The 15,220-nt window shown below is 33.4% G+C and overlaps 1 protein-coding gene across 8 annotated transcripts in view; it reads left to right on the forward strand.

The window, feature by feature from the left end:
• TMC1 (transmembrane channel like 1) overlaps window positions 1-15,220 on the forward strand; it is a 259,282-nt gene that overhangs the window by 161,184 nt on the left and 82,878 nt on the right. For all 8 annotated transcript variants that reach the window (XM_039841651.1, XM_039841643.1, XM_039841469.1 and 5 more), the window contains 3 exons: window positions 5,367-5,414; window positions 8,612-8,783; window positions 14,436-14,564. In XM_039841651.1, the coding sequence (XP_039697585.1) occupies window positions 5,367-5,414; window positions 8,612-8,783; window positions 14,436-14,564 (349 nt within the window). The remainder of the gene's footprint in view (window positions 1-5,366; window positions 5,415-8,611; window positions 8,784-14,435; window positions 14,565-15,220) is intronic.

A 15,220-nucleotide genomic window follows, 5' to 3' on the forward strand; every position in this document is an offset into this window, starting at 1 on the left:
TGATATTTAAGGGTAATGATCTCATTCTGTGTTTCCCACTCCTGAGGATTTTTTAAATGTCATGTAGTTTACAGGTTTATTAAGGTGGTTGATTGATATAAGAACTAAATAATTCTTGCCTTTACTCAATGGCTTCCAAAATATTAAGTTTAATTTAATCTTTTGAAAGACTTGAGATTGTTATAAAACAAACGTCATGAGCATTTTCTTGTCTTTACCTAAAAGTAGCTGAAGGGGACCAAAATTTTGCCAGCCTGAAGCTGTCTTTTAGGAAACTGACTTTAAGCTGTTTATTGAGAAACAAAAGACTCAGAAAGAATCTTTGATCTCCTTCCCCCTCTTTCCTGCCCAGGAGATTCATATAGAAAAACCTGCTTTAGGAAGAAAATCTTAGGATGTTTGTCGTAGCCGAATTTGAATTAAGTATAATAAATAGGAGGCTTCAGACAGGGGCCTGTTAACTAGATACCCACTGGTCCCATTGTTTCTGAGTTGCTTACCAAGAATTTGCTGGCTATGTGTTTAACTCTTTCTCAACTACCTGCAAATCTCCCATTCTCACTTCTGAAATCAAAACCTCTTTTCCTCTTTGTCTAAAATGTCATATATACCTAATGTTGCCTCACTGTCTTTGGAATTTTCATGCTTATATGAATCCCCATGGGCATGTATTAAAATTTAATTTTCTTCTGTTAATTTGTCTCTGTTAATTTATCAGCCCAGCTTGAAGAATGTTGAAGGTGAGAAGAAAAGTACTTTTTTTTTTTTACTCCCACATAGCAAAAATAAAGGTAGCTGCTAAGTTGAATGTAATCAGGTTTACTGTCTTAGGTAGATATTATTCTTGAGGAAAAAGAATCATACCCCATCATTTTATTCCGTTTCACAGACAGTGGCTTCTGTTCCTACTTCACACTCACCAACAATAATGTTATCATAAATGAATGGAAGCATAATGCTGGGGTGTTCTCTACAAAGGAGATGATACCTCAATATAGTTTGGTGACACTATCTAGCATCCAAATGGTTCACTGTTGGAAAATTCTTTATGGCTAACTTTCCACATTCCTTTTGAAATTTGAATTAGTTAACCTTCTTTATGGTTTTTAGAAAAAGCAGAATATCTAAATGCTGTTTTTGACTGTAGATTATACAGTTTATCAATCAATCAATCTTTGTATATTCATATGCATATATATTTTTTCATATCATAATCTTCATTACCATTATCATTATTATTGCTATGATCAAAAATTATCAATTTTAGCAGCTACTGAATGGCACCAGACCTAGAATTTTCGGAGCATAAATGTCACACAGTGTCTATTCATATGAATACTACATTTAAAAGAAAAAAATTTTTAAAGCTTATTTATTTATAGTTTTACTAATCTGTCTTCTCACTTTTTTTCCCTCCTCGAAGGGAAAGATTTCATGTTTTTGTTAAGGGGTTCATAACTCTCTTTCCTTAAAGAACAAGGTAAATTTTACATTGGAATATGCTATCTTAAGAAAAAAGGTACATTTATTTTGTTCACATTTTCTCTTTAGCTTTTAAATTTTTGTTAAAGAAAAGCATCGATAGGTGAAATAGCTGAAGATGGTCTACTTTTTATTAACTTAAAGTATTTTTGAAATATGGACTTACAAGCCTAAGACATATCTTTTTGATGCATATTGCTTGTCTTCCACGATCCTTTATTTTTCTCCTACTTCATCGATTGTTCATTTTCAATCTTTTTGGTTGGTTCTTCTTCTCCCTGTCCTCAATTTTGGTGTCTTCTTTTCTGTTTTGTTTACGTTTATTTTCCTGATGGTTTTAAATAGCATCAATAACTAATAACTTCCAAATTTACATTTGTAGCCCAAACTTTTCTTCCAAACTCGACTGCCTACTCAATTTATGCTTGGATGTCTAATAGGCATCTCAAATCCAACATATCAAATGAAACTCCTGATCTTCAACCTGACCTTCCCACCTTTGCTAGTTTCCCTACAGCTTTCCCATCTCCTTTTTTTGCAACTGTATCCTTCTGGTTGCCCAGGCTAAAAACCTTGGGGTTGTCCTTCATTCAGCTAAGATTTGGAAATGTCCTTGTTATAGCATTGATTAGTATCTCTCTCAGGGTAGTTTAGTCTGAGGTGAAAGGTACCCCATTTTTATACAAGGGGCCAGTGTTGACATTTCTTCACACACACAAAAGAACCTTGAAAATAAAATACCCCAAAAGGCCTAATAAACATAACCAATACATTGCTGCCATAACCCAGGTAAGCTGGATCTCACTAATCTCATAACTAATTGTGGATCTCACTGTTATAAAATATCAAGACCCCTTAAAGGCAATGGTATTTTCTTCTACAGTCTACAAATTCGCACCCCAGAGCATTTTACTCTCACCCCTGTTGTGAATGTACAATGAATGTAACGGAATAAATGAATTTTCAGTTTCCAAAGTAATAACTTGATGCTACAAGCATCCTTTTAAGAGCTAAACATGGGTCAGAGGAACAGGCAATACCATTGAACTCTTCCGGCCACTTGGCCACTCTGATCCTGAAAACTCATAAATTACTTTCAGTGCTATAGATTAAAACAGAAATGCTAGAACAACATCCACTTTTCTGAGTGATTCTAATGCCTCTGAAATGTGACATTTTGCTGTTGTTTCCTTTTACCGTTTTTAATTACTGGGTCTATTTGCATGAAATGAGGATCTGGGTTGCCTAGGAGTTCATCTGCTCTTATTGCATATTTCTCTCTTAAATAAGCGTACATCAATGTCGTTTTGCTTGCTGCCTCCAACATTTTGCCAAGATCTCCCCATTTTCTCTTTGCCCTGTCTTCCCATCACTCCCCAGGAGAGAGATTATTTTTAAAGTACATAATCAATAGGCTTTGGGAAGCAGCCAAGGTATGAGGGGGTCATATGATTGGGAATGAACTACTAGGGATTTCTGAAAGAAGGGATGGCTGTAGGCCATGCCAAAAATTGTCTGAGAATGAAAAGACAGTCTGTAGTTCCCATTTAAGTGTTGTCAGTTACTCTTTTGCACAAGCTTTTTGTCTTGGAGGGATTTCTTAGGTTGCTATTTTAGAATTGCTTTGAGTTGCAAGAGATTCAGACCAGCATTGACAGTTACTTTTCAGGCCAAATAATACTCTATTACAATCAAGTTTGGTCTGAGGCTTTTGATGGAATCTTATATCTCCTGGTCATAGCACTGCTGTTTAGTTCTTGATGCTGATGATGCTTTTGCTGATGGTTTGAATCAAGAACAAGCCAATTATGATCCCAATAAATATAAAAAAGACTGTTGATGGCTCCTGACTCAACACTCAGACAAAGGAATTCCGTTGAGTAATGAGAATGTGCAGATAATCATGCACAGGGCACAGACGAGAATCGCTGTTGGAAAGTCAGCTTAGAGGAGGGAAGAAGCTATTTGTGCAATATTCTTCATTATATCACTTAGAAACCATAGCTTTTTGTTGTTATTGTTGTTGTTCATTACTTGTAGCCACAGGGATATCTCTTCTTATGGATTTTTAGGTTTTATTTAATGATCATTTATGACTATCCTTCCTGTACCTGAGAAGATGATTCATGGCTCCAGCCCTGCTTTTTCTCACCCTGATTATCAGAAGAAATTGATTTGTCGCTCATCTCCTTGGCTTGGGACATTTCATTATTCTGCTTTTATTTAATATATGAGCCTTCCTTTAGATTTTATTGTGTTTTTGTTCATTTAGTATTTTTTCCTATTTCATTTAAATAACTTTATTTAATCATGTCTAGTGAGTTGATTATCATAAATCAGTATAATATTTTTATGTGAATTTTTGCTTTGGCTTAGTGTGTTGCAGAATATGCTGTGTATCGGCCTTTGCTGTTTGTCTTTAGTTGTTTCTATATCGTACACACTGATCAGATGCTGCTCCAAGGCTAATCTTATAGCATTAAAATGCCTTCCTAGGGAATTCTTCTTTAGCTGAAGAAGGTTGGTGGTGGCATTAATTGCAAATAAAAGACCGTGACCTATTATTGTTGAATATAGAATATCTTCTTAGAAGTGTCTGCCTTCATTATTGAGAACTCTCAGTGGTGACATAAAGATCTTTGTCCTGTGCAGATCCAGTTACAGCCAGTGACAGAGGCATATGTCCACTATGCACAAAAGAACATTTTCACATTCCGTGGCTGACCTTGAGGGATAACATTTTTGCATATCCTAAAAATTTTTATGCAGATGCTTTTTAAAGGCAAAAAAAAAGCTTTTATAATAATCTTCTTTGTGAATGGAATTTAAACTCTTGGCATGTGTTGCCTTTTCAACATGCCTGTCAAGTTTTGAATAATAACTTCTGACAGTGCACGAGCAAAAACAAAACCAGGGACTGTTTCCTGGGTTCACAGCAACATTGTTTGTCATCTTTGCTTTTTTTCTTTTTTTTTTTTTTGACTTATGCCTATCTACCTTAAATAAAAATATGATAAAATTAATATTTTGTAAGCAAGCTACTAGACTGTGGTTTTAAGGATATAGTCTGCTCTAATTTATACCATGCCAAGTTGCTTTGTCTCTGGCTGACTAAACCTGTCATAAATGGACAATAGTTGTCAAGGAGAAAATATCTGTCAATTAATATATTTTCCCAAATTTCTTTACATTAAAAATTTTATAAAACCTTTACATGCCTTTATAAATATGAAGCAAAACTAAAAACAAGATGCTGTCTGAGTGAGAGATAAACAGAAGAAATGTTCTTTGTCTTAGAAAGAACTGTAATATCACTTGTCTCCACATTGTCAAGGTAAATCATATATTGGAAAATTTAGTCTATATCTATATAATACCTGTAGAAATAATTGAAATAGGAAATATCAGCTTTTAAGCATTTTTTTTGAAAGGCTCTTTGACACTAGATAGCTGGTTAGAATACAATAGTCTCTATTTTAATAAGTCAATTTGGCTGTAATAACCAAATTGTTTGTGCATGTGGATATAACTTTACGAACAATTCAATTTATCATAGAATAAAATAAACTAACAGACCCCAAGTCTACTTATTGCAATATGGAATTTATTTTGGTTGAAGTTATTTTAAATCGAGTTGACAGGCTTATAATTGATATGTTTCGCAAATCTTTGAAGGCAGTGAACAGAGAAGTCTTTGCACAATGTTATATAAAATGCTGTAGCTGTGTATCTTTAATAAAAAGTATTCATTTGGACAAGTTTACTGAAAAATATTTTTATTAACTGCACAAAAGAAATTTATAATGAAAGTAATAAGTAAAAACCAGTTACTGACAACTGTGCCATCATTTAAAGGATTGCTATATTTTTTCTTTCTTCAACAGTACAAATCCAAGTGGAGGATAAAGAAGACGATACTGAGGAAAGTTCAAGTAAGTGAGGATGGACCCACTTGGGATATGTTCCCCTGGGGAATGACTTTTAATGGTCTCACAAAAGAGACCAAGTCTAGCTAGTAGAACTTTTACTGTAGATTCCATTCAATTGGTAGACATACATTCCACCCAATTTATAAGTTACTTGTCATCAAGTAGATAGTAGCCCAGAAAAAATTTGCTTTTTTTATTTCTCTACTATTTTCTCTGTTAAATAAAGTATTTTTCCTAAAAGCTTTTCTCTAAGGCTGAGTCTATTACCATGGAATAGGTTGGCCATTTTGACTGAACTGATCAAATGGTTCAGTTAAAATGAATAAGCAAATTCTTTTGTACTTAATTCATTGGTATTTTGTCCAAATTGCTCTATTGTTTTTCCTTTGTATAAATTCAGCTCAAGATCCTGGATTGAAATCCTGTTCCAGGCATGTAGATCACTCATGTGCTGGAACGTGAGAAAAATCATTATGTGAGCAAAAGCTTTGAATTTACCAAAACTGAAAGTAAAAGCAACATATCAAGAAAAGTTCAGTTAGAGGATACCTTAACACTATCAATTTAATAGCCTGAGCATAATATTGCCGCATAATATTGAATGTTCAGTATACCGATTGTTTTCATAAATTTGCTTCAATCTGTATGAAAACATACCAGAATCTCACCCAGGTCCTGGATACTATGACTTGAATACTGTAGGAGAGGAAAAATAACTTTTCCTCTAGCCTTCTTAGTTCTTAGCTGAGACCCCTATCAGATAAGACAGCTCAACAAGATTAAAAAAACAAATAGAAGTTTATTGACATGTATACCTCATGTGTACATGGAAGATACTCAGGAAAAATAAGTAACTCTCTAAGGTGGCTTAGACTTTAGACTTAAATACCATCTTAATAAGGAAAAGGAAGAGGGATCTAAGCCTTTTAAGAGAGAATAAATGATTTTTAGGAAAGGTGAGTGGGGCTTTAGAAAAATAGATGGGAGGTAGGATAGTTTGTGACAAAGTTTTTCTGCATGCAGTGTCTACATCTAGTCTCTCCTGTGATATGAGTCAACCTCCCTTGGGTATGAAACTCCTGGGGAGGGGATTTATGACAATTGAATTCTATTGGGGAATCTGTCTTTAGGCAGATAAGGGGAGTTCAGCGAAAGCCTCTTCCTGCCTTTACTTTTTTTTAAGTGTCTACTGCTCAGTAATGGATATACCGAAGTGGCATATTTTGGGGCAGTATATTCTGAACTCCAACAGTTATATTTTGAGTTGGCATATTCTGCTACCCTTCAATGCTGAATTGAGCCCATTCCTAAATATAATATTGTATACAAATCTGCACTTAGCAGGCAACTGCAAAACATTTATTTTTTTTAGAATTTGAGTATTTGGAAACTAGTTAAAGTATTAAAGAACAGATTTTTATTCCTAAGTAGTAAAAGATAAATATAATGGTACACTTTTCATCCATGGTAAAACTGCAACTTTAATACCATTTAATACTATTAATACAAAATACACAAAAACGCAGAGTATGAAGAGGCTGCTTGAGTTCTTGAGTTATTTATGGGCGAAATTGTTTCTCAATCCTTATCATGCTCTGTCCTTTCTATAATAAGTGACTAATGTGGCTAATAAAGGAATAAAGTCTGAACGGGGTTCAGAATGCCAGAATGGGGTTCAAATAACACACAACATTTGCTACAATATTTAACAAATGAAAACTTATTCTTGGTTTTCATGACAGAGTATAGTTTTCAAAACCTAGTTAGAAAAGTTATCCTGCTATTTCTCTCTAGTCAACTTTAGTAATGTTGGCAATGATTTGAAATATCAATAAAAAAGTTTAGATAAGTAATATTGAAAAATAATTTTCAAAAAAGATAAAATCATAAAAACATATGCAAAAATGAACATATTTAACTAATGAATGAGGAATCTGGTGAGGCATTACAACCAATTCAAAGGCAAATCCAAAAAGAACAGATACATTTATAAATCAGGATATTGAAATGATGTACAAATGGAGATGTAACTGTTTTGTGGGGTTTTTTTTTTTTTTTTTGGTTGGGAAAGATTATTTCTCCACTGAACAGAGTTTGTTTAACATATAATACTACTTCACACAAATAATTATGTGTCTACTGACAAGAATTATTTTGTATTGCTATGCAGTTCTCTATAATTTACAGTTACAAAATAGTCTCCAAGAATCAGAATCACATAACAAAGAAAGGTACGCTACAATTTATAGTTTTCCAATGAAGTATGAATTTTTCCACATAGTAGCTTCTATATAAGAGGATAGTGGTAACTCTTTGATTTTTATAGTGGTTGGTTCTAAACATCAGAAGTTAAGAATTTATCAGAATTTCATAAAAATGAAAGTGAAATAGGATTATGTGTTATCAGCTGTGAAGGAAGGAACTGAATTTTCTTTCTACTCTTGACCTGAAAGCTTCTTAAGAAGTTAGGGACATCTGAGGCATTGCTAGTTGATGAAAAAAATATAAAATAACATTATTTCTTTCAGTTTTACATTAAATTAATATTTACAAGTTTATGTTTACAAATTTAAATATATATTTCTATACATAAGGACAGAACGATCAAGCCAGTGTATTTACTATCAATTTATCAATTTCATTTAAGAAAGGAAAAGAAGTATTTAGGAAAAAGAAGAAAGAAATATTTGGAATCAAGAATGAAGATAATTTGAATTAAGAGGAATCTCAAGGGTAAAATTAATTTCTTCAGAATTATAGTATGTAGCCTTTCATTGCCATTCCTGTTCTTTGTTCTAAGATAGAAGTAGTAGTAAACACAGTGGTTAATCAGTCAACCCTTATGTGATTGGTAACCTTTAAACTTGGTCTTAGAGGTCATTGAGTAATATTAAACTCTAAGTCATCTTGTTACCCAAGTAAATGAAGACTGGAATTCTAAAAATTATTAAAATTTAGAGATCCACATTCACATATTTGAGTAGATGAACCAAAAGAGAAATAAGAATCTAGATAAATGTACTTAAATAGCAGGCTATGAAATATCTGTGGCATGGTGCATCTTATCGTGATGTGGAGAATTGCTGAATTGTGATGTCAGATAGATGTATGACAGTGTAATTAAAAAGTAAGGCTACATTTGGTAACAGGAAAGAGCACTTTCTGATATTGCTCACTGAAGTATTAATTGTTGTATTTAGGTGAAGAAGAAGAGGAAGAGGAAGATAAACTACCCCGAAGAGAGAGCCTGAGACCAAAGAGGAAACGGACCAGAGATGTTATCAATGAGGATGATCCAATACCTGAGCCAGAAGATGAAGAAACAAGGAAGGCCAGAGAAAAAGAGAGGAGGAGGAGGTTGAAGAGAGGAGCGTACGTTAGTCCTGGTCTATAACTGACATTGTTATTCATTCAAAAGCACCTGAAGCTGAAAGACCATTACCTTCAGGCGGTCTTCGGCTTTAAAATTGGTGGTTAAAACTACTTTTAGAAATACAGACTGAATCTGATGCTGCTATTTTACTCCATTTTACATTATATATATAAATGACTTAAGAGAGATCTGAATGGTCATAGGTATTAACATATTATAGTTAATTTACATATTTTTAAGTTATCCTATTAATTATATGTATTATCATCAAAGTGGAAAACTCCCAAACAAAGAACCCAGATCACTTTACTTTATAGAACAGAGGTTGGCAAACAATAGCTAATTCCAGCCCAAGAGCTAAAAATGGTTCTTTCAGTTCTAAAGGGTTATTAATAATAATAATAAAAAAAAGACAAAAATGGAAGAGAACTGTACATAGCACTCAAAGCCTAAAATATTAACTATCTGTCCCTTTATAGAAGAAAAAAAAGGGTTGGGGCCCCTGTTGCAGAGGATAAGGGTTGTCAATTCCTTTTTAATACCTTTTATTTTTCAATTCCACCAGACCAACATTTTGCCGAGTGTTGATTTTGTATAGGATAATATATATATCGAATGCTGTTTAGGGAAAATAATTTTCTGATCTTTGCTTTCCAGAAATTTGTAGATGGAAGGCAGGTTAAAAAAGTGTGCATGTAAAACAGATCTCACAGCAGAAAACTTAGAGCCCTTTGAAAGGCTTTAAGAGAATAGCCAACCACTCTTGCCAATCCCAGGTAACAGGGCTGGGAAGTCATTATGAGGTGATGCAATCGCCCCCAAAACATTCCTAGGACTTTAAATGATGAGGAACTTTCTAAGACATCCTTTCAAACTGACACACTTTGGTATTAAATAACTAGCTATTATTTTTCTCCTCATAAATAAATGTAATTAAATACAAGTGTATGAAAATTTTGTCAGGTAGAGAAGTTTAGCATTAATAGTTGGTGATTCCTTTTAAAATAGAAGAGTAACCATATCCACTTCTTTATCATATTTTTATTACTTTGTTTTTAAATCTTTTCCCTCATCTTCTTTCTCTTCCTCTTCTTCCTCTCTTCTTCCCTTTTCTTCTTCTTCCAACCTCCTCTTCTTTCTTCTTTCTTTTCTAATCAAGACACCACCTGCTTTAAATGTTGACTCTGGTATTTTTTATTTGTACCTTCTTTTCAAGTATCTTTATGCTTTATTCCTTTTTTTTTTTTAATGAAAAAATATTCCATGGAAAAATTTAATGGTTTTTCAACTAAAGTACTGGTTCTCTGGGAAGCCCCTTCATTGTCAAGGATAAATATAGCAAGCATGTTGCTCACTTTGAAGCATCTTCTCAGCTTCCAGGGACCCCCACTCCCCACCCCCAATCCTTTCTCGTTTCTGTGAGAGGAATGGCCTTGTGCCCCAGGCTGGTGGGCAGGACCACAGTCTCTCACCATAGCTACAGGTAGCCTCTAATCTCCAGTGGGGGGAAGAAGGAGTAGGGTTTCAATAGAGAAACTGATTTTTGTACATGAAAATGTGGGAAGGTATCTTTTATGTCCAAATTCCCTTTATGCTTTGTTTCTTTTAAACATAAAATGCAACACAACTTTAAGTTCCATGTCTTTTTGTGATTACTAATAACTTTTTATTATTACTATTATTATTTAATAATATTTCCTATTAGCAAAGCTTATGTATTTAAGAGCAGTTCTTTGAGAAAACATCACCAATAGACATATGCATAATATAGGTTGTGTTCTAGAATTTGCCTTTCCTTTCCACTTATCCCTTAGAGAGGTTCTTTTAAAAAGTTGAGTTGGGTAGGAATTTTTCTGCATTCTTAGTCTGCTTAAGGCCCTCATGCCAACTGTTCAACCTCTAGGAATAGGACTGTATGATTCAGCTAGGTTTTGGGCCCTGTTGCTGAATGGAATTTTGTCCCTTGGACAATGTCTGTCCTTAGCTGGTCCCACTCTCCTCCTTATTCTGAGAAACACACAAGCACCCCTGCATCCCTACCTCCCCCTTCCTTCACAGAGCCAAACTTGTGTAAGATGAAATTTGTCTCCATAGATTTTGCAAATTATAGCATTACTGCCACAATTTGTGCAACTATTCTAAATAGTATTATAAATTATTTGTAATGAGTAATAGTTTTGATCTCTAATTTGGAGTCCATTTTCTATTGTTCATTTTGAAGAAAAGCATCTTTTTTTTTTTTTTAAAGAAAATGCTTTAGCAAATATATTTCCAGAAAGATTAGTAGGCAAATCAGAGCACGTTTATTTAGGTTAATTAATTCATGGTCTTTTTGAATTTAAATGTTCACGTGAAACCCCTTAGGGAATTTTCCTTGAGCTGACAAAACGTTTGAAATCAACCAAAACCAAGGTTTTAATTCTAACAATCTTTGGAGATGGTTTAAAAGAACTGCCTTGTTAGACATTTTGGAGTATTTCTAATAATATTATAGGCTTTTCCTGACCTAGTTTTAAGTGAATAAGTAATATGTTCCTAGCAGTGAAAAATTCAGCACATTATGCCTCCTTTTTCCTAACAACTGTTGTTTAAATAAATCAGACTTAAAATAGAAAGCCATTCTTGCACAGATTAGCCCTAAATTTTGAAAGATAAAGTATGCCTGTGCTATATCTTTTTAATATGATTAACACTTTCTTTGAGTGCTTCCTAGAAAAGCAGTTTCCCTGTAATACTGGCAAGTAATATTTTCATTACCTGCATATTTGAATGTAACATATCCAAAAACAAACATTCTTTGTAGCACAGTGTGATCCACCTGGATCAATCAGCAATTAACAACAAAGACTTTAAAAATATACCAGTCTGGGATTATTTAGTATAGGAGTAAATGTCTTTCCATACTATGCTAATCTTAGAAGACATTGTTATAGTTTAGTGTACGTCAAGCACTGGGTTTATGATGATAACCCTATCATCCAGAAAAATTCTGTATATAAACACTTATTCAGTAAATATTTATCCAGCTCCACTTCTGTGGAAGATAATTTGCTAATGCCTTTAGAATACATGGATATGAATATGAAATTGCTTGCATTCTTTAGAAATCCATAAAATAAATAAGGAAGAGGCCACTTAGACCCACATTATTTTGAAACAGGACAGCATCCGCGTGCCAGAGAAGAACAAAGTGGTTTGGAGTCTTAGAGAAGAGAAAACTATTCTCATAGAGATAATCGGAAAAGGAGTTATTGAAAACATTTCCTATGATTTTTGAAGAAATCATAGGATAAGCTAAACATATAAAGTATTGGATTTATGATAGCAGAAAAGGATATGAATAGTGTGAGTAAGGGTTCCATTAAGTTGTTTCTAAAACTTGTCATGTAAAGAGATAAGCTTTTATTATGTGGCAAATCCATACTGAATAGATGATTCTTTCATTCTTTGATGCTGCTGGATTAAATGAGATACTATTTTATATATGAGTCTTAATGGATGCTCAGTAATGTAAAGCTTTAAGGTACTTAAATGTAAATATTTTGAATTATTTTGGAAGAGGGGCAAGTTAAAGACTTAAAATATCAAAGTGATTTGGAAGAGGGGCAAGTTAAAGACTTAAAATATCAAGCAATTAAATTATTAATCTCAAATCTTTTTTTTTAATTTTCTACTCGGATTTATTCTTGACAGTTTCTTGACATATATTTTCTTATTTTTTTATGGTTTCTGTAAATATTTCAGTAAAACAAAATTTATATAGTTTAGTTTTAGTCTATGTCTACTTTGAAATAATTTTTGAGTAATTTTTAGTAAAACAATAACTCTTACTAAAATATATTTTTCCCGCCTAAGACAAACCAACTGGCATATTATCGTAATTGGCAAATTAAAAAAAAAACAAACCCTCAAATGTTTTGTATCATGATTGCACAGCACCACAGTATTTTATAAAACAGAAACAATCTAATGACAAGCAGAGTTGTATTTTATTAGAGTGTACCATTATAGTTCTCTTGAGTCAGGATTACTGTTTTAAGCAAAAATACCTGAGTTGGACAAAAACATCAAACTGTCAACAAGTGTTATTTTGGAGGGTTATTGTGAATTTTTGTTTCCGTAATCATGACATGATTAAACCTGTAGACTGGTAAGAAAGAGAAGAGTCATTTTATATGGGTTGTAAAACTATGGCCATGTCCTCCTGTTTCTCAGCTGGAATTTTCAAAAAAGTTTTTGCCATATTCCTACTGTGTTTAATTATAAGCTTGTGAACAACAGAATATGTTTCTGACTAACTCTGAGTCAGATTACAATTTCTTTGTGGAATCTAGTTAGAAAAAAGAAATTTCAACAGTTAATTGAATAGAGAACATTTAACAAAGGAACTGTTTAATAAATAATAAATCATAAAAAGTTGTTAACTAGGTAAATGTAAAAGTGAAAAGAGAACACAAAGGTATCCTAGTGATAGCAACTTTAGGAAGTGGCTACCACCCAAGGGCTAGAGGAACAATGAAAAGTGGTCGAAAGCAGAACTTAGACACATGAAGAAGAGACCACAGAGCTGAAACCACTGCAGAGGGGATAATGCCAGGGTTGGAAAAACTGGCAAACTAGAGTCACCTGCAGCTGTGGAAGGCCCTGAGGCTCCTGGGGTGAAGAAACATTGTTAAGGAGGCTCCTGGGGTGAAGAAACATTGTTAAGGAGGAAGCATCACCCCAAGAAGTAAACACGACCAAAGGGAAGACCAAGTTCCTTCTTAGTATCAACCTATTGACAATCTAGTATTGAGCCAGCTGACAGAGCAGAACTGTGCCCGAGAATTCCAGCCCCAGCATAGCAATATTAAGTATAGAAAGGTGAGTTTAAAGTTGAGTGACAAAAGCTTAATAACGGAAAACATCTATTATGAAAAAAATTAATCTCTACAATAGGACATTACATTCCTTAACTTAAAATTATGTTGCTCATGTCTTAATTTTATTTTCTTCGAGTTCTGGACCCTATAGTATTTTTGCAATGCTAGGAACACGGAAAAGCTATATCTTATTTGCTCAGTAAGAAACTAAATTCTCTTGAAGGCCTCTTCAAAGGATTCACTTCCACCAAATATAATTCAAGTCGAATTTTATCAATTGAAGTTTTGAGTCTAATTAAAAGATTGTTACCTTTGTACATTTGAGAAATAGATTTTTTATTTTTGCCTATTTTAATTTTTCTTTTGAGACAGGGATAACTTAAACATTTCAAGGGCACTTCAAAGACATCTTCACTTCTAATTTACTGTCCTTATTGAAAAATAAAGTTTTTTAAATGAAATGTTGAGTTAGTGGGGGAAAGTGTACAAAGGAACAAAAGAGAGAGAAAGAAAAAAATCTTGATAGATATATAATTATTCTTTCCACAGATTTTATAGCTTTGAGAATTTGAGGCTATGGACTGTATATATAAAGAACTTGTTTTCAAGATATTAGAATGTAAACACTGTTGTTTAAAGTTATAATGATTCCAGAAATCCTGCATCAGTGTTCAGATACAGGCTCCAGTGCTTATTATGCACAGCCAGTTGGTACACAAGGCAGAGTATCTTTAAGTTTGGAAGTCAAACAAAACATAACTTTATTAAGGTTTTTTTTTTCTTTTAAAGGGAAGAAGAAGAAGAAATTGATGAAGAGGAACTGGAACGATTAAAGGCAGAGTTAGATGAGCAAAGACAAATGATTGCTACTGTCAAATGCAAGCCTTGGAAAATGGAGAAAAAAATTGAAGTTCTCAAGTATGTTGCCACTTTTCATAATCAAAAACACTTTCCTTGATACTGATCTCCTAAATCTTCTGTGTGTTACTTATATTTAATAGATAATACTATATATAATATATATAATACTCATATATAATGCTCATAGTCATATATTCATACATAGTGTATGTGTGTGTGTGTGTGTGTGTGTGTGTGTGTGTGTGTATCTCAACTCACTAGAGAGGGTGGGCTAATGATTACAAATTTAAAACTATAAGCAAATTTATTGTTTGGAGTCTTATAACCCCTGTGGCCACCTTCGACTCTTTATTCTTTGAACTGAGAGCTTCCTTAGTTTAATACATCTCTGAAAGAGATAATATATTTGAATTTTATAAGTTTGTGTGGATTGCACACTCTTGTTTCTCTGCAAGGTCCCAGCCTCAATCAATATTTTCATGTGATAGTTCTCATTAAAGCAAAGGGAGGATGCTAAGCCAACAGAACAGTAAATATGATTCCAATTAAGGGTTATGATAAGAACTACTCCCTGGTAACATGTCAGTGACCCGATTTTACTCTTACCTTGAGTGCTGATGAGGAAACAAACACACTCAGAGGCACACAGATTTATAAACTGATATGAAAAGCCTAATGATTATAATTTTCTGGAGGATGGAAGCAGATTCACC

Source organism: Pteropus medius, unplaced genomic scaffold (assembly GCF_902729225.1).
Source record: "Pteropus medius unplaced genomic scaffold, Ma_sr-lr_union100, whole genome shotgun sequence".
NCBI lineage: Eukaryota > Metazoa > Chordata > Mammalia > Chiroptera > Pteropodidae > Pteropus > Pteropus medius.